This window comes from Anthonomus grandis, chromosome 8 (genome assembly GCF_022605725.1).
Source record: "Anthonomus grandis grandis chromosome 8, icAntGran1.3, whole genome shotgun sequence".
In the NCBI taxonomy this organism is placed as follows: Eukaryota; Metazoa; Arthropoda; class Insecta; order Coleoptera; family Curculionidae; genus Anthonomus; species Anthonomus grandis.
The window spans coordinates 31,066,989-31,092,049 of NC_065553.1; the positions used below are offsets into that span (position 1 = coordinate 31,066,989).

The 25,061-nt window shown below is 31.4% G+C and overlaps 1 protein-coding gene across 2 annotated transcripts; it reads right to left on the minus strand.

Moving 5' to 3' along the window:
- Positions 1-1,883: 1,883 nt before the first annotated feature.
- On the minus strand, positions 1,884-23,951 carry LOC126739943 (exocyst complex component 5). 2 transcript variants are annotated; one of them, XM_050445773.1, is made up of 14 exons: positions 23,766-23,951; positions 10,560-10,687; positions 10,392-10,509; positions 10,137-10,334; positions 10,015-10,079; positions 9,782-9,965; positions 9,486-9,703; positions 9,323-9,433; positions 9,175-9,270; positions 8,958-9,117; positions 8,671-8,909; positions 2,489-2,684; positions 2,086-2,403; positions 1,884-2,028 (listed from the first exon to the last, which is right to left on the minus strand). In XM_050445773.1, the coding sequence occupies exons 1-14, from the start codon at positions 23,796-23,798 to the stop codon at positions 1,942-1,944; spliced, it is 2,151 nt and encodes a 716-aa protein (XP_050301730.1). In that variant the 5' UTR covers positions 23,799-23,951; the 3' UTR covers positions 1,884-1,941. The 2 variants fall into 2 exon arrangements, with proteins under 2 accessions (XP_050301730.1, XP_050301731.1); XM_050445774.1 differs by lacking the exon at positions 23,766-23,951 and adding an exon at positions 12,894-12,912.
- Between the last annotated feature and the right edge of the window lie 1,110 nt (positions 23,952-25,061).

Genomic DNA, 25,061 nt, shown 5'->3' on the forward strand with positions numbered 1-25,061 from the left:
ATTTCCTAAATTTAAGTAAATATTTAAAGAGCAATTTACCTTTGTTGAAGAGTGCATTAACTGGTTTATTTTGTTCACTAAAACCACAATTATAAGGCTTTTTTGCGAACGGCCCCTTTCTGTTTGGAATATCAAATAGTTATTCACTAAATCTACCAAATTCCTGCAAAGCCAACTTTGAAGTGTGTAGTCTTTGGGCACGCTTACTTTAATTTTGAAATTCCTAGTTATCCTATTGGTACCTAAGATCGCCGCCTTAGATACCAATTAGGGTAACCAGACAACATTGCCAAGATTGTCTCGGTATCGTATTTATCACTATTGTTTGAAAAGTAATTCAATTGTCGTAGCAAGCCGCAAATATATCGTTGAGCCTATTACCTCAAAAATCTCGATAACGTTACCGAAACTGCATGATATATGCAGTTTATGGTTTGGAGAAACAACAAAAATATTAATTCTTTTTCTGAAAATGCGGCGCAAATATATTTTGAAGAAATATAACTCCTCCACTCTCTTTTCCGAATACTCAAAAGTGCGCTGAAGATAAAACGCAACGTCGATTTGGGTAATTATATGAAATTTGTTACTTTCCTAAAAAGAAAATCAGAAAATGATATTCCAAAGAAGTCCAATATTCTCACTGAAAAGGATTTTTGTAAATATTTGCTTGTTAAGTTACTTTACTCAGATAATATTACCATTACTACTTCACCTTTACTATAAGGTACGACTTGGTAATAAACCTACGGGTAGAAAATATGGCAATTTTATGGGAAAAGCCAAAACATGGGTAGCTTATTCCTCTGTAGGACATAAATCTTCAAAACCAAAAGCAGAAATATATCAAACTTTTTATTGTATTTTAGAAATTTGTTGATACTCATTTCATCAAATTCTACTAAACATTCTTCGTTTTTATCCATTGATGCACATTTTAAATACTAATTTTATATTTTCATCAACTGCGGTAGTTTTAAAGGTATTTTGTCCAATCCATTTTTGAATAGTTAATGGGCTGGTAAAATAATACCCTTTTTTCTTCAAAATTTGTAAAATGACTGCTTGTAATATAGAGCCACTGCAACTTTTTTCATTTTGAGAATAAAATGATACACGTTTCACAAATAAGGGTACACATACATTTTCCTTTTTTCATTGAGTATCTATATTAAAATGTTTTTGCAGTTACGGAAAAAAAACTACAAAAACGTAGCAGGCTAAAATTGTACATTTTTACAAAATTATCATTTTTTTTCTCTCAATCGTTTTTATTTTATTTTTTTTTAAACAGATTTTTTTAGCTTTCATATTGTAGGCTGTGTTGAATTGTCCGAAAGATCAGCTAATCTATTTTTGGCTCTATCTTCATAATCAAAATTAATTTTTTTGTTGGAAGTAATCGGACTATTAAGTAATATGATACTTCTGTCCACGTCTGCTTGGAAGTTATACTTGTACTTGTTCCGGGGCATCCCCAAGCATAGTTATCCAAAGGATGGATTGACTCCTTCAGCTGAACAAAGTGAAATCCCGAGTCTACTGGTTAAGTTACAGCCTGGACTACCCCCTAGTGGCCTTTAAATTTTATATATATCTGAGTGAAATTCCAGGGACAATAGCATTTTTACAAGTCTACAGAAAAAAAGGAAGAAACTCAATAAGTAGGAAAAATATGTTCTCTAACAAAAGAACGTTTTAGTTATATATTTATTTTATTTTAGAAGTGAAGTGGATGGTTAATAAGGAAGATATTTTTAATAAGGATTTATTTGTCTTAAAAGAAGGTATATTATCTAAAAAGACAAAACACTTCATTTAAAAAAATATTTTCCTTATTAAATTAAAGTATTATAAGTTTAACAAGAACATTGAAACAATAATTGTCGGTATGCACTAATGTAATATAGAAAAAATTACTTTAATAACATATAACTAATATTAACTCTTAAATATAGTGGGTTTCTGGGCTTTAAAGTCGCTTCTAAGCTGAATAAAGTTATGCAGAATCGACTTATCCAAGTTCACCTATAAACAATTTCCAATAAACTCCCATTCTCACAAATTTTACTCATTTACACTTACCAGCGAGTCTTCCGAACATACTTGATGCAAATTTTCTGGTTTCACCAGCAATAAATTGCACAAGGCATGCAAAGTTTCAAACAATTCAGTCACCAATGGTCCCAACGATTTCGTGCAAGATCTGTACTCGTTCAAATCGCAAATTGCCACCATGGCGCCAGCCGTATTATACTGAAACTGTAAAAGATGATCATAAATTGTTCGGTGCAGTCTGATACCCAACTCTTCTAGGACCGCAGTTACATTATTGCCATCTAAATTCGCTTTGATTTGCTTTATTATAACGCCGTTTATGTACTGACAAACGGTTTTGCAAGCCTTTAAGGGAAAATATAAATTAATTAGGTTAATTGCTTAATAATAGTAATTTAAATTAAAGGATAATTTAAAAAACTCATCTTACCTGAGAGGAAACTGTATCGAAATCGTCAGTTTCCGGTTTAAAATCATTCTTTTTTTGTTCAGCTTGTAGACATAATTTAACCCAAGCAGTAATTGCAGTTAGGCATCTATCCAAGCCTACGTTTATTTTTCTTTTAATATCATCCAAGGTGAAATCGATTTTTTGTTTACAAATGTTGGTGTAATATGGAGAGTTCCTATAAAAAATAACAGGTATAAATAATTTGATTTAAAATAGTGAATTATTTTTATATAGTCAAAGATTTCAAACAATTCAAAACTCTGGAATTTCCTATTATACATATCTATAACCTGAATTGCCCGACAGAATAGTTATTTATGTAACTATGTTTTTATGTATGTATTTAAAGTTATGTATGTTCAAAATAATCTATTTTATGAACGGGAAATTCGTTTCATCAAGACATTTTGTTTTTGATTTAGTTTTCTCCCTTATCGCACACTTTTAAATGTTTCTTTAAGTCTAGCTACTCGTTTATCCGCTATCTCATTTCGAAATATCTTGCCACCTTTGATTTTTTAAAACTGTGGTTTTAACTTATCAAGTCTATTTTTAAATTGTATTGAATGGGCTTGTTTTTTACTTACTGATGCTTTTACATTTAAATTCAACAAAATAGAATAATAATAAGACACATCTATTATTTTGATATTAGAACAAAAATATTTATTGTAGGGTCAATTAACTCAGTTTATTGCGTTGCCATCGTCTGCTCATCTACAAGTATTAGATCACGCAGAAGAGCGCTTATTTCTTTTCGTTCACTCCATTTTGCTCAAAAATGCCATATTCTTATTTTTTAAAGGTGTTTTTTTTTTGTTTTAAGGAACTCCCTTCTTTAATCCAACGATGTAGAATCCAGAAAGCGTAGGTATTTAAAATTTCCTTTAGGAATAAAATCTTAGTGTTATATGTTCTTTAAGATCCTGTAAACGTCCTTTCTTGTAGAAATAAATAAAGTTCTTTTTTCATAGTAATCTCTCAATTTATTTCTATTTACATTTTATTTTATATTTCACATCTAAAAATCAATAAAGTATGAGTTATTGAAGGTAGAATTTTAGTACACTAAGGCCGACTTTTATCAATTATTACAAGTTCTTGACTAGAGTGCCATACAGCAGGCATGTGTAAATGGTCTTTTACTATAGAATTCAGAATCATAGCCTGACTAGCTTACACTACCGCTCAAAAGTATTTGCCCACATATGACTGTTTTAAAGTTATAACTAAAAATAATAAACCCATCAGTTATTCTTATGAAACGGTTTATTTATAACAAAATGAATATAAACAATACATGTTTCAATTAATTAAATTTAGGAAAATCAAATTTTGGATTCATCTACATGTCCGCCTCGATTTTTAATAACAGCTTCACAGAGTTTCGGTAGTCTTCTAATTAATTTGTCCAAAGTTTCCTGAGGTATCTAGTGCCACTCTTCTTGGATGATCCTCCACAAGTCTTCTTTTGATGTGGGGCATGATTTTCGCACTTGTCTATCCAGTTCATCCCACAGTAATTCGATAGGATCAGAGGTCCGGTGATTGTAGGGGCCATACATAACTTTCAGAAGATGTTGCCTTTGTAATTGACCTAAATATTGCTTGCACAATTTCGACATGTGCTCCGGGGGTGATTGTCATGTTGAAAGATGAAGGTTTCCCCAATTATTCGAGTACCGGAAGGAAGTGCATTGTCACTTAAAATTGTTTTGTAACCCTCTTTTCGAAGAATTCCCTCTATTCTAAATAGATGGCCCACTGCAGATCTTCCAAAACAAACCCACACCATCACCGAACCACCACTGTATATAACTGAGACCACCGTACACTCAGCGACCCTTTCATTGACATAACGGCGAACAAAAACTCGCCTCTTCGTTCCAAAAACCTCGAATTTCGACTCGTCATTCCAGAGAACTTTATTCCAGTCATCAATGGTCCATTGTTTGTGTGGTTGGGCCCAATCAAGTCTTTTCTTCTTATTAACATCCTTCAGTAGCGGTTTTAATACAGCTAAACGTCCTTTAAGACCCGCATTATAAAGTCGTCATTTTACTGTCGAAACACTGACCGCTTTTTTACGTTCCTTGTTGATTTTTGCTGTGATTTCAGGGGCGGTAAGGCGTCTATTGCGTTTGCTTGTAATTATAGTATTTAAATGCTCCTTTGAACTTGTTGCCTTTGGCCTTCCCGATCGAGGTTTGTTGCTAATAGTCCCTTCTCTGGTGAATTTCCTAACATTATAATCGACAGTCCGCCTTGAAATTCCCAAATCCGTCGAAATTTGACGGTTAGTCTTTCCAGCCTTATGAAGTCCAATGATAATACCTTTTGTTTCTACCGATAACTCTTTTGTTTTGGCCACTTTAAAAAATGTTGAAAAACCAGCAAAGAAACGGTGACAATCGTCAATAAGCAAGCGAAATTATTTACCAATGTTACACAAAATCAATTCTTGAAGACTAAACACCTTTAAATGTTTCAAATTTCATCGAAAACGAGCTGTAAACATATTAGTTTTTTAGAAGAAGTGCATATTTTCACTACATTGTTTGTTATTTGCAAGACTAATTTTAAATACTCAGTGTTTTTCAATGAACCATAGTTGATAGGTATGCTGTTTAAGCATATATATGCAATTTACAAAAGAGATACAATCTAAATATAGGTATAAAGATAAGATTTTTGTATCTAATTTAAAATATTAAAAAGAATACATGGTGGGCAAATACTTTTGAGCGGTAGTGTATGTGTAAAACCAATTATTTAAAGTATTGTTAAACGTATTGTTCATATTCTTTTACTTCAAAGTTAGTATCTAAAAACAAATCAAATCAAGTGCTCAAATTTTAATAACCTTCGGAATTACCTAAATTGCATTCCAATGTTCTAATGCAAAATCTCTCTATTTCAATTATAAAAAATGTCATTCAGTTATTCTGCTAGCAATCATTTATATAAGGTAGTAACTTTTTTTGAATGTAATTTAAAGGTGGTAAGGATTTTTGAACGCATTTCAAGAAGCCGATTCTGTATTTGAATTGCTCGAATTTTGCGTAAAACATTCGAGATTTGTCGACTGCTGACTGTTTGGGGGGAAGGGTCACACCCCCTCGCTTCGCCCGTGCTCTTAACTGTGTATAAGAAAGGAAAACTTCGTTGTTATCTTAAGAAACGTTTTTATTAAATATATTTGAAGAAACCCTATCTACAGTTCTCCTACGGCTCTTATCTCATTCATATATAACACGAAATAGAATGTACCATCAAAGATATTTAAAATTATGCTAGGTAGAAAATTATAGAGGAAATAAGTCCAAAATCTCTTCACAGATTGTCATTAGAAAATTGGTTTGGCAAACATAATGTTATCGAACTGGAAATTTGGCGAACAATTTACTTTATTGGATACTCTTTATTTAATTTCATTTAAAAAAATGGTACAAAGGTTAAGTTAAATATCAATAAATAGATATCTTTTCCTTCTACCTCAGTAGTAGAGAGCAAATGAAATGATATATAGTTTATGATTTTTTTGATTGTGCACAATATTATACTCAATCTTAAACAATAATGTTTTTTGACAAAGCTAAAAAAATATATATAAATGAATTCAATAAAACAAGGAACCTTAACCTTCAGCAACCTTCTAACCTCACTCTTGAATTTCTTGTAATTATTGATCTTTCTAATTATGGGATGCTATGATAATCATTATTAAGTAAATTTACTGTCATAAATAACAGACCTTTTAGCACTCTTCTAAAGCACAAAGAGGACAGCAGAAAATGAAACCCCAAAACTTATGAAAAATATGTTTTTTTGAAAAACTTCCTTTGAATAGTAGAGTAGATAATACAGTAGAGTCAATTAAAGCTACATCACAATCAAAACACTAAGGCTGACTTTCGAGTTGCAAATTATGTCAGTTTGGACATAAATAGACCTCAATATTATGTTTTTTAAAATCTTTTGTATCAAGTAATATTTAAAAGTTTCAAGTACATTTTTTCAGCTGCTAGCGCTTCTCCCTCCAAATCTTTTGTCTTGTGATACTGTTTATTGAATGAAGCATTTAAACTGAGTATTTTTAACTCTTGCAACTCAATTCATTTGGGTAATTCTAAAATTAAAGCACCTTCTTCAGTTAAAAGAATTTCAAGTTCGTCAATATCAGTATGACGTCTAGAATTATAATTTAATTGCTTAAGCCTCTCAAGTTTACATAAAATAATACTCAATCTATCTTGAGCGTCACAATCAAGCTCAAGAGTAAATTTTTGCCGTTTAATTTTGCGTTTCCAAGTTGAGACAACTTTGGTGTGATAAGAGATTTATCGTTTCAAGATTAGGGAAATTTCTTTCTACTAATCAGACCATGTACCAACAATCTATCATTAGAAAGGAGTACTATAATGTATGTTTTGCATCTTTTTGCGTTTAAGGATCTAAATGGAATAAAAAGATGTCCTAACTACCTTCTCTCAGACATGTTTCACCTTACTCAACCAGAAAGCATTTACTTCTCCATATCCTTTTTGCCGAACAGCATATTGGTTAAAGAAGCCAGTCAATAGAATTTCTACAACAGTCAACAAACATGCAGAATCTTCATTTATTCTGAGAGCATCTTGATTTATTCTGCTGCTCTAAAAAAATCCTTTTAATTTCCTTTAAAAAATCTTAATTTTAAGTCTAGTTTTTTAAGTGATAAACCCGGTACATACAGGTGGTGGATACTTTCAAATATCGGCTTCCCTATATATTGTACAGAAAAACTGTATTATACTTTTTTAAAGATGCGAGTAAGATAAGCCACCATACCAAATTCCATCACTTTTTATTAGGTGATGTCATACATAAATGCAACTACTTACAAATAACAAATAAGCAAGAAAGCAAAATAAAACAAACAAAAAAAAGTAATCTCTATATACACAGATGGACCAAAATAATGAGACTTTCGTTATGCCATTTTTTAATTGGGCGCAATATACGGGACGTCAAAATGAGAAATATAAAATCGTTTTTTTGATGTAAGTCGAGTGTTTCATAAGATATTAAATTAAAATTTGGCGTGAGGGGGTTTTTTGGAACGAGAAATTGAAATCTGTTCACGGATTCGCAATACCTTGCAGAGGGCGCCACCTGCGGTATATTGCATGTGTTAAAAATACCAAAACTTTTGTGTACCCGTGTATAATAAAGTTCTAGTAAAAAATTCTAATTATCTAATCTTTTCTTGTAAAAAAAAAGGATTCTTAGTAAATGTCGACCGAATCCGTTTATTAGATTTTTTAAATTTTAAAATCTTAATTCATTTTAAATAATCATACATTTTTACTAATCCATTGCTTTCCTTCTTCACAACGTACGAATCATTATGTTAACCGCGCCACCTAATATGTTCTCTATGAACGTTCGGCTTTCCTCTTGCTTTTACCAAAAAATTGTAGTAACACATCATCAGGTACTTTTAGAACTTCTCCCATAGATGTCACCTACGTTTGAGTTTAGAATATATATTTTTTCGCATACTGTTCGGTCCTTGTAAACAACAAAATGTAAACAAATATAATTAAAAATAATTTAAAAAAACAATATTAAATAGAGATTTTTGACATGGAATCAAACCCTGGGGCGTATATATAATACCAATTTTAAACATTTTATCCCCTGATAATGGACACCACTGTGTCCGAAACATGTCGGGAATTTTAAATAACTGAATGTTTAATAAATAAGTGGAGGGAGACTGCAGGATTTTCATTTTCATTTTACCTTATATTTTCATTAATTAGAAAATTATGAGTGTCTGGCCGATCTATATTATAAGTTGGTTTGTTCCATATGGAAGAGTTTTTATTACTTTAATAACATTTTAACATTTATCATATATTTATTTTTTTATAACTCGGCTTTTCTGTTTGACAGTAGTAATTAGAACTGTGTAGGTGTAGATCTACGGTAATAGATGAATTATTTATTTAATCGACCAAAAATATCAAAATAAGAGTTAGACCAGCAACTCGAAATATAACCAGTAAGAGTTACAGATTTTTTTTTTTAATTATTTTTTTTTTCTTTATTTAAAATATAAATGTTCGGAGATATGACCTTTTAAAAATAAAGCATTCAAATGTAGTTTAACTTACCTGACTAATGGCATAACCAAGTCAATAAACTGCTTCTCCACCAAATGGATAATATTATTACACTGATGAATAATAGTAAAAAAATATAAAACCGGTTGACTTTTAGCTCCTTCTACAACAGGAATACCTTGTAGACCCAGCTCCACCGCATAGTCTACATGCTCTATCAGTAAACTATTAACTAGAATGTCTAAGATGGCTGCCGCGTAACTAGCTTCGTTTGTCGAAGCAAATGAAAGCTAAAAAAAGTTCTATAAAAAAATTATTAAAAACAAAAACACACTCACTAGCTGGCATCTCATAAAGGCATTTTTAGTATCTTGCAAAATCATAATGGCACATTCTTCGCTTAAAAATGTTTCGCCCCCATAGTTTTCTATTTGTGCAATGTTTATGTTTGCTCTAGTACCTATAACCGCTTGTAAATCTCTTCTCAAGTCTTGAAAACTGCAATTTTACGTTTTATTTCTAAATATAAGTTAAGTCTATTTTATCATTGCTTACCCTCCACTTTGTATAGGTTTCTTATGATGATTTTTGCTTTCATAATATTTTTGTAAAGTGCTACTTGAACGCTCTTTTAACCATTTTAACTCTATTCTATAAAAATCTTAATATAAAAATCTTATCGAAAAAAGATAATTTAACTTACTTTATATAATCTTTGATATATTTGCTAAATATCTTTGTGGTGAGTTTTTGCAAATAATTTTGATCATTTCCTAAATTGTATACGCTCAGTTCATTGGAAAACTGATTCGTCCTAAAAAAATATTAACTTCTTTACTCTACCTAATCTAGATATTAATACTAACTTAGAATATAACTCGTATAATATCTCCAAATAAGCATACGTTCCAATTTTAGCATTTAGTCTTGACTCAATATACTCAGATAACTTCAACTGGTACAAATTTAGCACAAACTTCGCCATCACTTGATCCGGGTTTCTAAAAACTTCCTTTATTATGTCATAATTATGTTTGCACAGGGGCACCAGGTGGGAAAACACGTCTTTGCTTAATACGCAACTCTAAAAATTTTTTTTGGTTAGGATTTTTTATATGTTTAAGAATTAATATCATAATTTAATCTCTTAAATAAAACTTACAGCTTGACTTTGATCTATATAAGCATCAACACACTGGCTATAACCTTTAAACTGTGACAGGACATTAGCAATAGCTTTCATTCTAGTTAAGTCTTCTCTACTCATTGCCGTTACAAAATCATCTATAAGTGCCTTTTCAATATCGGAATATGTTCTTTCAATTTTTCTTTTAACAGCTTCAAACCTATAAAGACTAGTTGTTATATACGAACAATCGCAATAAATTATTTTACTTTGGTGATGGCAGATCCTGAGATATCAAAAAAAGTTTCTGGATTACATCTGCTGCCTCATCAATCTACAAAATCAAGTCTCAATAGCTGTAATCACTTTTAATCAAGATGTAATGTCTTACTCTATAAGGATCATTAAAAATAGAGCTGGTGAGGGGGCCATTGTTAAAAAACTCACTTAAATGATTCATCAGCTTCAAAGCCTCCACGACACGGGCTCTGGGACCATTAACACTATCCAACTGGTCACCCAGGTGCAGCACTTTTGTCGCCACATGGTTTATTTTGCTGTCTAACTCTTGAAAAGTTTCGTTTGATAGCTGCAAAATTATCAACAATAATTAATGATGTAATGTAGGTAAAAATTCAAATGAAACCTTATTTTGCTCCAGCAAATTATATATTTCTTGAAAAAACATCGCCTCATCTTCCTTTACTGCTGCCTCTAATCTCTCACACTTTTTCTGTTGTCTCTCTTCTAGCAAAGTTAAATCTCTGAAATTGGTGCGAATTAAAGAATCGTTAAGCTATATGAGTCTTATTACTTTATGGCCTGTACAAAAGATTCATGTAAAAAAGTAGGATTTAAATCATCCTCGTCTCCATCGGTTTTGGTTTCAGCAATAGTTCTCCATGCAAGACGTTCTACAAATTCTTCTGGGTCAAAGGGCTCCTGATGTATAAAATACATATTTTTTTAGTAATATAAAATAATATATCTAAGCTATTTAAATGGTCTCGGGTTGCCTAAATTGTAATTTCAGCTACTTTATAAAATCAAGGATTGCAAAACTAATTATGACAGATTCTCTTTTAACGTTAATAATTAGTGCACAAGGAATTTAATAAAATAAAGGTATGACAGGTAGGAGCACATAGTTTAACTGTTCTATAAGTGAAAACCTATAAAATCTTTGGTTTATATTATTAAACAGTATATTAGGTTATAGAGTTTCCGCAATGAATATAAAATAAATGATGCGAAAAAGTGCCACAATGCCTTACAAAATAATATTTAAGTAACACCATAACAAAATTGTAACCTAAAAACGCAAATATTTCACTGCTTTCTTAGTTTTAAAAATGCATATAATCCTAAAATATATTGATAAGACACAATTAGTCTGTTTGGCTAAATAAAATTATAAGAAATCACAAATTTTAGGCCTTTTATTTAGAGAAGAATTCATAGCAATAAAAAATACATAAATCTATCTACCTACTTCAAATCATGCAAATTAATATCATAAAATGATCAGAATCTGTTTGCATTTTTTGTTTTATAGAAACATAACACTCATACATGCTCTTTTTAGTTAACAAAGTTAGATTAGAATGTTCTGCTGATTCGCGTCCACTGTCATTTAATTGTTTCCGAAATAAACAACAAAACTGATTAAATTATAATGAAGCACGGTCCCTTTTAAAGACCCATGGAAAAACTTGGAAATGCTTTGAAGTTTCTATATTCTTTTTGCCAATAAAGCGTTTTGATAATATTCGATAATATGTCAGGAGGGAAAAGTGTGATATATAGTTGTGATAGTAGCGAACCAACAAGCTCTAAAAGTGGGGACGGGACTAATAATTACAATATCCGATACATTTAAATAAAAAATCATTCCCTCTCCTAATAACACCATTAAACAATTTTATGTGAAAATAAAATTAGACAATCATTAACATATACAAACAACCCCAACAGTCAGTTTTGACATTATACTTGCAAACTTCACAACTAGTAAATCTTATACTGGGAAAGCCGATGTCGAGTTTTTTGAAGCATTAAAAACAATGAGGTTCTTTAATAAGTTAAATTCTTTCACAGAACCCACTACTGAAATTTGTTAAATTTCATCGAGTTAAATTTCACAATTGCCAAAAAATTTTTTATAAGAGCTATGAATATGAATACAAGCAATTCTTATATCTACAGAATTGCCATAACAATTAAGGCAGTAATTTTAGCATTTACTTAAATGCCCTTAATTCCATTTCGACAAAATTTAATAAAATAAAATGGACAAGACAAGTTTTGGTACGACTGCATGGATAGGACAAGTTATAACATGAAAAAACACAGCATTTAAAGCTCTTATGACTTCACTTTCTTCATTCATTCTCTCAATACTACCCAGTCAATAAAAAAATAAATGATTCCCAATTCATTCTCTTCTCAGGTATCGCCGAAATTAGAGATTACTAATTCACTGACGACCTGGATTTTTTTAAGCACTTCTTTGTTAATTGAATCCACCTCTATTTAAATAGGTTGGTTAAATCCACATCTAAATTACCTTTGATTCTCCTATCCTAGATCACTGTTGTATTATCTGATCGCGATCGATTTTCTGGAAGAATTGGTTTGTTTTGCTCTGGTTCTTGATGGAACCACAAAAGACATGAATTTCAGGAAAAAATTGTCTTGTTCAGTCTTTGTTTTTAAAAAATAAATTAAGTCATGAAACTTCCTAATGTGCTTACAAGCTTAATCATGGAACAGATGTTCAATGACGGCATTTTATATAGGTAACCTTTAGCACTCACGAAATAAATAATAAATTACGCCACAATGAACCTGTAAATAAAATTCTGCGTTCCTGTTGTTCACATGGACAAGACGACTTTCGACATTTTTAATAAAAGCATTAATTTTAATAACCATATTCCACAGATTACATCGAAAAGTCCTTAAACTTCTTGGCGTTACATTGAAAAATTGCAGTGTTGAGAAATGTGTATTATTCTGGCGTACGTTCGTAACTCGAATATGGAACGATGGCTGAAATAATGAGATTTAAAAAAATCATTGTTACTATAATGCGGTAATAGGGCAATCTTGTCTATTTAAAAAATAAATAATTTCAAGAGAAACTTACAGTCAAAGCAAGCAAGTACACAGGGTAGGACGTCCCGAAGTACCATGCGTTTGCGCTTACTAATACAACCGCAGGTGTCTCTAAAAACAAGCGCGCCTGACGAAGCCGCAGCTGAATATCCGCCGCTTCGAACCATCGTACGTAGAACGCCAAAAACTCCCAACATTAAGTAAAATCACCGATGAAATTATCCTGGATCGTTTATCAGAGGAACCAGAGGAAAAAAAAGTAATCCCACCCAACTCTGCAATTTAATTGAAAATGTAATACATAATAAAGAAACAAAAGAAACGCAACAGCTCTAATAATAATTGACATAGTAAAAGCACTCAACAAAGTATGGCATGAAGGCATACTACTAAATCTACACCAGCAACATATAAATATAAATCTAATTAACAAGAATAAATAACATCAAATTCCGTAAAAATAAAAGCGTGAGTCGTCCAAGGCTACTCCTTATCCCCAACCCTCTTAAACCTTTTTAAGCAGACATTTCACAGTTCTTACCAGCCACAAACACAACCTTTTTGCCGGTGATACATAAATATTTGCAATTGCCAAAAATCAAAATAAAATAGTTACTAAACTCTATTCAATAAAAAAGTCCCCTTAACTTAAAAAATAAAACAAAAATCTATAAACAAGTATTAAGAAATTAGAACCCAAACTAAATTACGGTTCAAATGCATTCATTAGAGCCCCAAATTCACACATCAACAAACTAAAAACTTTCCGAAAAAAACCTCGGAGCAAAAACGCGTGCTCCGTAGTTCCTAAAAAATTACAAAATCCATAACGATCGTAAAATCAAGAAAATTGAGGAATTCTTACTTACAAAACACAAAAAATTAAGAGACAACAAAAATAAGAGAATAAAAGAGTTTTTAACACAAAACCAGATTTCCAAAGCAAAACATATTTATATAGGACGCCGCTACGAGTATGCATATGTATTAATAGTTTCTTTAAATTTCGCAAAAAGAAAATAAAAATATAAAGAAAATTTATACATAATAAGAAAATCACTAACTTTAAATTACACTCCAAATAAAAAAAAACTCTCTTTTCTATATCAGAATAAAAATAAAATAAAAACTGCCAGAACTTTCAGCTCTCAAAACCAACTCTTTGCGGTGACAAAGCACCTTTGTCTCTCATCCAAATTTTTGAAAAACCCATCCTTCTCTCCCGCCCTGCACACTACAGGTTGCATCCAAGAAAAAAAAAACATTCTCCCAAGAAAATGAACTTAATATTCCCACCCATTCAGAAGCAAAACATAGGCCAGAGCAGACATGCTAGCCAGTGATTCACAGTACAAAATAGAAAGTTAAAATCGTTCTTTTGCGCCCTGTACTTCAATGGCAGACGTCTCACCTTTTGCAATAAATTTTGCATCGGTTATTCTGCTGGGGTTAAAAGGGGATTTTGTATATTTAAGTCCCAATACATGTTTTCTTTTTCAACTCATTTTACGCAACTCATTTATTTATTTTACGCGTACAAACTAAAGACGATCACTTAATATCACTAGAAATATTTATTTACTACTATTTATGATTTTAAAAGCCGCGCGAATATTCTGCATTAAACTGAACTCCCAGCGGCCGAAGTCTGAATTTGGGGCCGTATTTTTGAAACCATTCGACTTTGATTCGCATACGAAATTAGAGGATTTCGCAGGAAAAATCGATATTCGTATTTTCGACCGCTTCGTATTCGACCGCATCGTGTTTCGAATGGGTATATACCATTCGAATTTCAAAATTCGTGTGCGATTCTGCCACTTGTCTTGTTTTGATTTTAAACTAGCTTTTTTTTTTTTTTAATTAGTTGGTTAAGTATTTTCGTAGTGTTTTTTTATTGTTTATTGAAAAAAAATAACATTAATCAAATGGTAAGATTAAACAATCTTGTGCAAAGAAACGTCGTTGATGCACTGGAAGAGACTGAAACTCTGGCAGATAGAAGGAATAGGATGTACTCTTCATTTCTTGACCCATTTCAAATGTATTCAGATGCTCAATTCAATAAATTATATAGATTAAGCAAGCCTATTACGATGGAATTGATGTGCTCTTTATGTGCTCCAGAGACTGTGTAATCTGTCCGCTACTTTGGCGTTTTAGCCAAAAATTTTGTGTGAATTTGCCCGACTTTAATTCCGGGTGCTCTTCCATAAATGAAATTAGTTCTTTCTTTTGCTCACTCGACACAAAACCGCAATATTTTTTATTTTTTGGATTCATTAAAAAAAAAAGTCAATTCGCAAAAACCCAAGAAACGCCATGTAAACCTCAAAATTCCCTGATGTTTTTAAACTTAAATTTTAGGTTTGGTTAAAAAATCTTTATCGTCTTCATCCCGGTTGACATGGCCTCCCATAGCACTCGACTTTTGCTACGTTGCCACTACATTTCATGTTCGCATGCGAATGAAATTTCGAATGCTGTTCAAAAATGCACTTTTTAATTCGTGTGCGAATTTTGCCGCTCGACTTTGTTCGCATTCGAAGATTCTGGCATGGTTTCGAAAATACGGCCCCTGGGCGCGACTTTTAAATCGAAATAAATACTATGTGTGAAAGTAATGATATTGGCAACGTTGCGAATAACACCTGTTCTTCGTCATTCCCGAATCATCGCGGTAGCGAATCTTCCAGAACCATGGTCTTGAGTATACAGGGTGACAATTTAAAAACTTGAAATGGCTATATATTAGGACCGAATAAAAAAAACAGAAAATAGTTTTCATGAAAAAAGAGGGTACAAAACAAGCTTATTAATTTACCCTTATCTGCAACCCCTTGGACCAGGTGAGGTATATCCCTAACATCTTAAATAGAAAGGAGGGTCGGGTGATACATCATCTTGAAGCTCATGAAAAATGCGTTCCAATGATACCATAGAAAGCCACATTTCACAAAATTCTTCTCTGTTTATCAAGGAAAACAAATGAAAACACATTTTTGAAATTTTTTATTATTATTTAATTATATGTTCAAAATGATGGCTACATACTGGCATGTCTCTTACGAATCGTAAAAATGTCAGGCCTGTAGGTATTTTGTATATTCGCATTTTATTATCACATCATTTACTTTAAAAGTTACTTGTCCAAGTATTATTATTTTAAGAACAGACTTCGGTTAAGTTTAATCGAAAGTTTAAGCAGCAGTTCTTATCTTTAACAACAGTGTACACTATAGCTGAACGTGTAGACTTTATTTTCATTTATAGTTCCGAGGATAAATATTTCTTAAGTATAGCTCAACGTTTTAACGAAAAGCATCCAGGTCAAAATGTAAGCCCGAAGTATGTTCGCCTACTAGTAGCCAAATTTCAAGTAACTAATTATGTCACGAATAAAAAAAGAAATCAAGCGAGACTAGTCGACGAAACAGCGATGCAGCGTTGTTTTGCGTCAGATTTTCTATATAAAACCATTACATAGTTTTGCTAGAGTCGAGTTTTTTTTTATTTATAGAATAATTTTGTAAATATGTATATATTATTTTTTAAAAACTTTTAAAGCATATTCTGCTATCTGCAATATAAGCAACTAACCAAAATTTTTACCAAGGCACATATTTTTACGTTTTGTTTTATTTTTGTATATAAAACCATTATATGGTTTCAGTTGATGATAGAATTCTTCTTTTTATTTATTATCCTATTTTTCTAGACCCATATAATGTATACCTTATTTTTGTTTATTTCATAAACCATATCCCTATTTCCTTATTCCTTCCTATTCCTGGCAAGACTTAACTCTCACCTCCGCGCTGGTTCTTGCTGGACAATAAAATATACTTTTAGGTCCAATATTAAATATAACAATTTTTTTTAAATCTGCTAATTTTGTATGACCCAAAAAAAGTATGAATTGTTGACTGAGAAGAGTTTATTATATTTTTTGTTTTTTAAAAAAATATTTCAAAAATAATATATAAAAAGTACCTAATAATTAAATATTTAACAATATTAATTATGTACATATTATTATGAAAATGTAAATGTAATTCGAAACTGTTCCATCGGGTTTTAAAAAGGACGCGCTTCGTGACAAATCATTCAGTTTTAATTGTTTAGTCAGTTTTTACCTTGGAAACAATTAAACGACAGTCAAGGCGAGTTAGGTTAGTGTTTTTGACGTTGACAATAAAAGTGTGTTCCCGAATTTCGTTACAATATAATTATTATTACATTAGGATACCTAAAATAGGCAATATTAAAAGTAAAATCGAACACGACTTGTAAAACGATTTTCAAGACTAACTTTTAACGAGAATTGGGTAAAAAGTGGGCGTGGCATGCAATATTTTTTGCATTCAGCGAAGCGCCTGCGGCGGACTTTCTATCTGCACTTATCCTTTAGCCTCCCCTTTCCAAAATCTCACGAGCCGCCACTGAATTAATCATACAATTGATAGCTGGTAACGAACGGCATTTAATACATAGTGAGAGCAGTCAAAGCGCATATACCAATCGGAAAAAGAAGATTCTTACATCTCAGTGACCCCGAAGACCATCGAGTACAAAGAACCTCTGGTGACAGAGTACCTAGAGAAAAAGGAGGAGGCGGACACCACCACCAAAGTACCAGACAGTAAAAAAACGAAAAGAAAATTGTAATTTAGTTTAAATATATAGTAAACAGGTGCACTAAATGGTGTTTTATCGGTCCAAAAGATTGTTGTATGGATACCGGAGAGGACTTTTTTTCGTTGTATGTTTCAACCAAGAGGCTCATAGTGGCATTTGTATGATTTTGTTTGAATAATCTCTCGTTTTCATGTTTTGTAGTGTGACTATACTTCTAGGATGATTTGTAAACTATTTACAGGATAAACCAGACTAAATTATAATACATTATGAACGCGAGCCAAGGAAGATATTGTTTTTATTCTTTAAAGCGTTTTATTCTTTTTTTTAAGTACCTTTTATTTTGTTATTACGGTTGTACTCGAAATGGTGAAAATCTTTAAGAGTTTTTTTTTAAATCGTTATTCTGTCTGAACCTTTTCTCAGACCTCCAGAGTGTGGCTCCATAACTGTTGGTCGTCACACCGATTATTTATGCCCAAAGCTGCTGGTCGCTAAAAGGGTTTATTGGGATGAGGTTTGATGGGTGGTACCTTAGATTGTCGTTCTTATTTCAATATTTAATTGAATATTAAAGGATTTATTAATTATACATAAAAAGTAGTTCAGTTTTGTTTTTCAATTTCATTTAAAAGTAACTGTTTTGATAGATTGTGTAGTTTTGTGATTGTGTTGATTGTGTAGTGATAGTTTATTTTTCTTTTTCGCAATAAAATTTGGTATTATAATAAAAATTTACTTTAGTTTTTCCTTCATTCACTGTCTAAAAGCTATTCGATCGGTTGAGGGCCAACGTGCCCTCAACCACATTAAAAACTGAGGCTAGCGCCTGAGATAACCGATGGATAACCTAAAGTCAAATATAATCAAACACCGATCAAAACCAGAGAAAAACGTAGAAAGGCGTCACATCCTTATAAAAAGCCTAGTGACTACGACCCGGACAGAAGAATCCCGTTTTGTGAAATAATGACAGATAGATTGCGGCTTTTTATTTGCTTCAGTGTTGAGTGTACCTTTTATTTAAATTTAAATGGGCATGTTAATAAGATGATATTATCGGCCCAATATTTATACCAGGAAATTTAAATATAAACGAAACAATTATCCTCTATGTACCACTAAATCTAGTGCCTTAATCGCCAAAGGAATCAATGTTTTTTAGCACAGTCACCATAGAAGTAAAAAAAAGGATTTCATCTTTACAAATACACATAAAGCATGTGTCGTAGTTGTCATCACATTAGTTTAATTTCTTTACATTTGGTAATGTAAAAAAATTAAACTATGAGTGCTCACATTTTGACCAAAATCATAAAGCTTTCATTTGAAACTGGATCTGTACCAGATAAAATTAAGATATCTAGAGTACACCATATTTTTATAAGCTGAGATAGTTGGTTGTCATCAAACTATAGACCAGTATTAATACCAATCTCGTTTTCAAAGGAACTGACACAGAGCTAGTAGTCATTGATTTAATTTCTGACCTACAGCTAAATATCGACAAAGGCCGTGCGTGCGCTCTAGTATCTATTGACTTGAGAAAGGCATTTGATACTGTAGATCATAATATCCTTCTTAGTACATTGGAACAGGCTGGCTTCAGGGTCATCCCGCTTGAGTGGTTTGAAAATTACCTGCTGAACAGTAAGCAGTTCGTAATGGTAAATAATATCACAAGAGGAATTATTTTTAAAGGTTAATCTCTTATATTAAGAATATTAATACTATTAAATAATTAGAACTTTATATAGACAGCAGATTATCATGGTCTGCACCCATTGAATATTTGAGGAAAAATACTTCATATATTTTGTGTAGGAAACAGAATTAGAAGTATTATTTGTTATTGTTTAAAATTTGTGTTAAGTAACTCTAGTCTGATGATGGCAAGAACACTTGCCAAAATGCATTACTCCTGAAATTAGAGGATAAGCATTTTATTTGTGGAGAAAAGACTTCCCCTGCTAACTTTTCGATGTTATATTGACTCCACTCCAGAATAGACTTTTTCCGTGATAGTTATTTTCTTAAGACTTATTAGATTTAATAATTACTTTTCTATTCATATATAGATATGATGCCTAGTATAGATTTGTTTGTATATTCTTCTTGGGATCAATAAATGCTTCCCACAGTAAGAAGACAATAACTAAGGATAGCCTGTAGTAGCATTTATTACTCTGTAAAGAAAACATACCTTCCAACAATCATCAATAAATATAAATAAACCACAAATTACAATATTGTTGGAGGCAATTATTATATTACCTTATTTATAATGTTGTCAACATATTTACACTTCATATTAAATGATAATTTTACAAATAAATAAATTCCTCAACTGGTGTATAATTCCCTAACAGCTATGAGTTTTATGAATTTAAAAAAATTACAAGTGTAAGAACATCTGAAATCAAAGATTGTTATGAAAATACAGATGTTCATAAAACGCTTCTTTTAGTACTGCTGCACATCCTACACTTACAATGGAACACTCATTGTTAAATACTTAATATATTCTTTGATATTATCTAAAAATGTATTTTGATTAATTTCACTTTGGCATAATTTGGATCAAAAAGGAGATGCAGCGTCTTACATATTATAAGATTACTTATATAAGATGACAATTTAAAAACTTGAAATGGTCATAACAGTCGTAAGAAAACAAAAACCTAATAAAAAAATGCTGAAAAAAAATTCTATAAAACAAAAACAAGTATATTATCTCTTGCAACCCCTTGGATACGGTGAGATACATTATCAACAAAAGCAATAAATAAAAATCTTATTTTGATTATTATTTAGTTGTTTGGAATTTAAATGTTGTACATTTATAAATATTTCTCTGAATATAGCATGGCATTTCTGAACTATTCTATGCTGAAGTTGCTCTAGCCTAGTGACTCAGGTCGGGTTTTAAAAACCACATATTTTAGGTAACCCCAAAAAAAGAAGTCTAGAGGCGTTGGTCCAAGATTCTACATGGCCATTCAATATACCAGACCAAACCTTAATTTTCTGGAGTCAATAGATATGCCCTTCTTTAAATATATGTGGGTTCTTGTAACTCCAGTGTAATCACTGTATATTTAAGTAGTCGAGGTTTTGCCACAATTATTAATTCTGTTATTATATCATAAAACTGGATTCTTCTGCCTGTACGTAGATTCCGTGTATTGTCGCTTCTACCTGTGAAATGGTATGGTTGACTTCCACATATAGAGTCAAGAAATAGCCGAAAAGTTATTCCGTGCACCCCTTGATACTGGTTCGGGCGAAGTAGTGTTTTGTCAACATGTCTTTAGGCATACTATCCATTCTAAAACAGTTTGGGTACATTTTAGGGACCTTAATATTGTTCCTCATTTTTTTACGGATATTTTGTGGTTATTATTAAAAGTTTGCTTATGTTTATAATTTATTACTTTTAAGTAACTTATTTTAAAGTGATTTTTCAAAGTTATTTGTTAGTTTACTTTTTAAAATTAAAGCATGAAAGTTACTGGGTAACACGGGAAGTATTCCTTAATATTTGTGAAAAACATGATAAGTGGAAAAAATTAACTAGGCTCAAGGAAAGGCAGAAGGGAATATTTTTTGGGCAAATGTAACCACAAAACTCAACACCCTAGGTTTAGGAGAGAAATCAATTGTGGAATGGAGAAGGGTAAGTTTATTTAAATACACTGATACCTTTATGTATTTCTATTTTCTAAGCACAAGTTGTAAAATAGACCTACTAAACATTAAAATAACTAAAATTAGCCAAAAATGTGACACCCTGCATAAAATATTGTATAGTTTATCTTAACTTATTCATAGGCTGTTACTGAATGGAAAAGCAAAGTAAAAGCTAAGGCTAGCAAGTTAAAGAGTATCAATAACACAAACAGGTGATAAAAGATTAGGTTTTTTCCAAAACTTTCTTTAGTATAGAAACATACAAAACTAATTTCTATAAATACTGCATTTTCCATTTATAGGTTCTTCAAGAGCTAAATATCATTCTCTTGGCAATCTCCAAATAATCAATGACCAATATTTCCCAATCTTCAAATGTTCCAACCACCCATCCATTGACATCTCAATTCCTGATGAGCTTTTGAAGCATGTAAGTAGATATATATTTTGAATAGAGTGATCCCATTAACATATTTTCACTACCACTGCTCTCCATAAATAAACAATGTATCATAAGACCAAAAAAAAAACAAAATTAATAAGGCTTAAAACTTAAAGGTTTGTTAAAAATTAAATAATAGAATAAGAATTAATGTTTTAATAATTCTCTTAAAAAAGTCTCTAATAATAAAATATAATTTGTTTTAGAAGCACAAACATAATGCAGAGGAAACACAGGAACATGACTATGTGATGACCTTTGATGAAAACAAGACCTCAAAAAAAAGTATTTGAAAAATGTAAAAACGTAAACTTCTAATCCTAACAACTTTGTGATATAATTTGTTGCTTAGTTTTGTTTTGTAACTGTGATAAAGGCTAAGATGAAGGCAGTTTTTTGCTGGTATAATAAGTTACTATTTTTGTATTTGGTTTAAATAAAGCTTATTAAAATAAATATCTGTAATTTTATTAAAGCCACTTATGTCGATGTATGTCAACTAGAAGTACAGGTAGGTATCTAAAATAAAATGATTCTTTTATTAAAATACTATAAAGAAGTGAAGTTTAAGATACCTCAACTTACCAATATATTCCAGGAATACACAATTTGATATATTTATATAAAAATTATATATGTTATAATAATTATGACATTAAGTTTCCCTTTCAACTTATATTGTACCTTATCATAATTTATATTGTACCTATGGGTTTTTAATTAAAGGCAAGAAAATAAAACTATAAATGAAATTGTCAAAAGTGTAACATGATGAGACTTTAATTTTGATCAATATTGTTAATGGTCATTAAAAAAAAATATGATAATTAAATCAAGGTAATGAACAAAGATAGTAAACATTTATCATCCAAATTCTTCACCTACCATTTGTTCATCCAATTCCAAATTTGGCGCAATACATATGTGATGTAAAATGTCACAAGCATTTACAAGTTTCCCAACTTTATTAGGAGAGTACCTTAGAATAAGCACCTAAATCTTGATTTTAAAACCCCAATTACGATACAATTTCTCGCTTGTGCATGAACATCATTGTGTCTTTAAAAATATAATTGTTTACCCATTAAGTCATGGTAAATTAAAATTAGCTTGGTGAGAAATTGTTCCAATAATTTAGTTGAATATTATGTGTTTGAAACAAAATTTTGCACTGCTAGATTTTCAGCTACACAAATTGATAATTAACTGTATAGTATTACCTTTAATTCATATCAACAATTCCTTATATTTTACTATTATTAAAGGAAACAAAATTAACATCAAATTGTAAAACAGAGAACACAAACATTCAAATTTAATTTAAAACAATAAAGATGTTATTTAGAAAATAGCTTGTCTGAAGTGTCAAATCACCAAAAAACCCATGCAAAGTTGATACAGTGACTTAACGTGTTGTCTTTGAATAGTGTAGAAAATGGTACATGGAATGCCAAAATATTGAAAACAACATGTTGTCTAGAAATCAAAGGTATATGGAATTCACATCCTAGGTTGTAATCACCAGGTTCTTCCAGTATTTGCAGTTTGAAAAAAGACTCATGAAAATTGCTTAGTGCCTTTATTATTGATGCACAAGATAATCCAGTTGCTACAGTTCCTTAACAAATTTATATTGTTGAATTCATTGCAAACTTCAGCTATTCTGTACATGGTACTGCTATAGTTAAAGATAAGAAGTGATAAAAGTTTAAACTTGAAAGTCAACTGTTCTTAAAATAATAATACTAGTACAAGCTACTTTTAAAGCAAAAAAATTCTTCTTCAGTTAAAAAAGTCTTGATTTATTGGTTCCCTTGATACACTTTCTGAAATGAGGCTTTCTATGGTATTATTGGAAAGCATCTTTTAAGAGCTTCAGGATGATGTAACACTCAACCTTTTTTTCTATTTCAGATTTTCAAGGGTGTCTCCTGTCAAACCCTGTCCAAGGGGTTGCAGATAAGGGTGAGATAACATGCTTGTTTTTGTTCCCCTTTAGTTCCTAATTTATGGCCATTGCAAGTTTTTAAATTGTCACCCTGTATTTATGTGAACATAATAAATTTATTTGTGAGTATTGAGACTCAAAAGTAAAGAAGTGGGAAATACTATGACGTTTAAATATTAACTTACTTGCTCCAATTCTTTTAAATACTGTTGCATCATCTTGAAATTGTTATTTGAAATTTCAAGTGCTTAGAAACATCAGGCTTGTCAAATCAAGCTTTATGAGCCCTAAAAACAAAATTTAATCAAAATAGCCCTCAATAAATGTTATTGTTGAGAGAACTTTGAACTTTACACCACAGAACATAAATAAATAGAAATGCACAGAACACAAATATATAGAAATGCGCCAATGCGGGTTGCCTTGTAAACGGGAAGAAATTTTCAACCTTTATGCCATATCTCTATTGACAACCCGTTTCAACAATCAGATTTGAGCCTATAAGCGTCTTTAAGACGTTTTAAGCGTCTGTGCTTTTTTTTTCAAACTCGATATGTAAAAGTCAAAGGGAAGCTATAAGCTATACAAACAAAAATAAACAATCAATATTGATATCAATTTTTTGATATTTTTTTTTAGAGTTGAGAAGCATTAGTGTTAATTTATTTAATATTAATGTAGATGAGACAGTTAAGACCTCCAAACCAAATTAAAATGCAGAAAAGAATAAATTATTAAAAGAGTGAATAGGTTTTTCAAAAAATACAGTGAAGAACGTAAAGGTGAGGTTGCACGTGGCACGTATATTTTTTAAAATTATATATTGATTAGTTTGTGTCTATTTCTGTGGAAAAAAAATATGAAGTTATGTTTACGCCAGTAACTTTTTTGTTTATTGTATTTCCTCTTGGGCCCTTTAAAAACGTTTTCAGGGTGAAATTAATTTGTATTTTGTTACGATCTAGATCTAAAAATGTATGAGATCGGATTTAGACTAAAAACGTTTTGAAAACTTAGACAAATGGGTGTTTTGATGGTTTAGGTAAGTCTTCAAAACGAATTCAATACCGATGAGAGGTATAGCTCATATTTAGAGTTTAGAGTCTGACTCTGACAGTGACAGCTGTTAGACATGACGTCATTCGAGCGCAACCATGTGATGACGTAACGCTTAAGATATCGTAAGGCAACCGAGTAAGGTGCTTACTCGGTAAAATATAGCTTTAAGTAGCCCACACATTGTGAGATCTACCTCGTGAGATGCCGCGAGGCCAAGGTCTCTGATACCAAATCTCGTGGTGTGTGTTGCAGTATCGACCAATTTATGTATCGTGTGATACCATCTCAATGAGACCGACGCGGGCGGGAGACTGAGACTTAGCGCGAGGCAAAATCTGACTAGTTTCAACGTGTGTGCCAGTCTAATCAATCTCGCGAGATTTCGTTGTGTTCAGAAATTTTTATAACTATTATAAGAATAA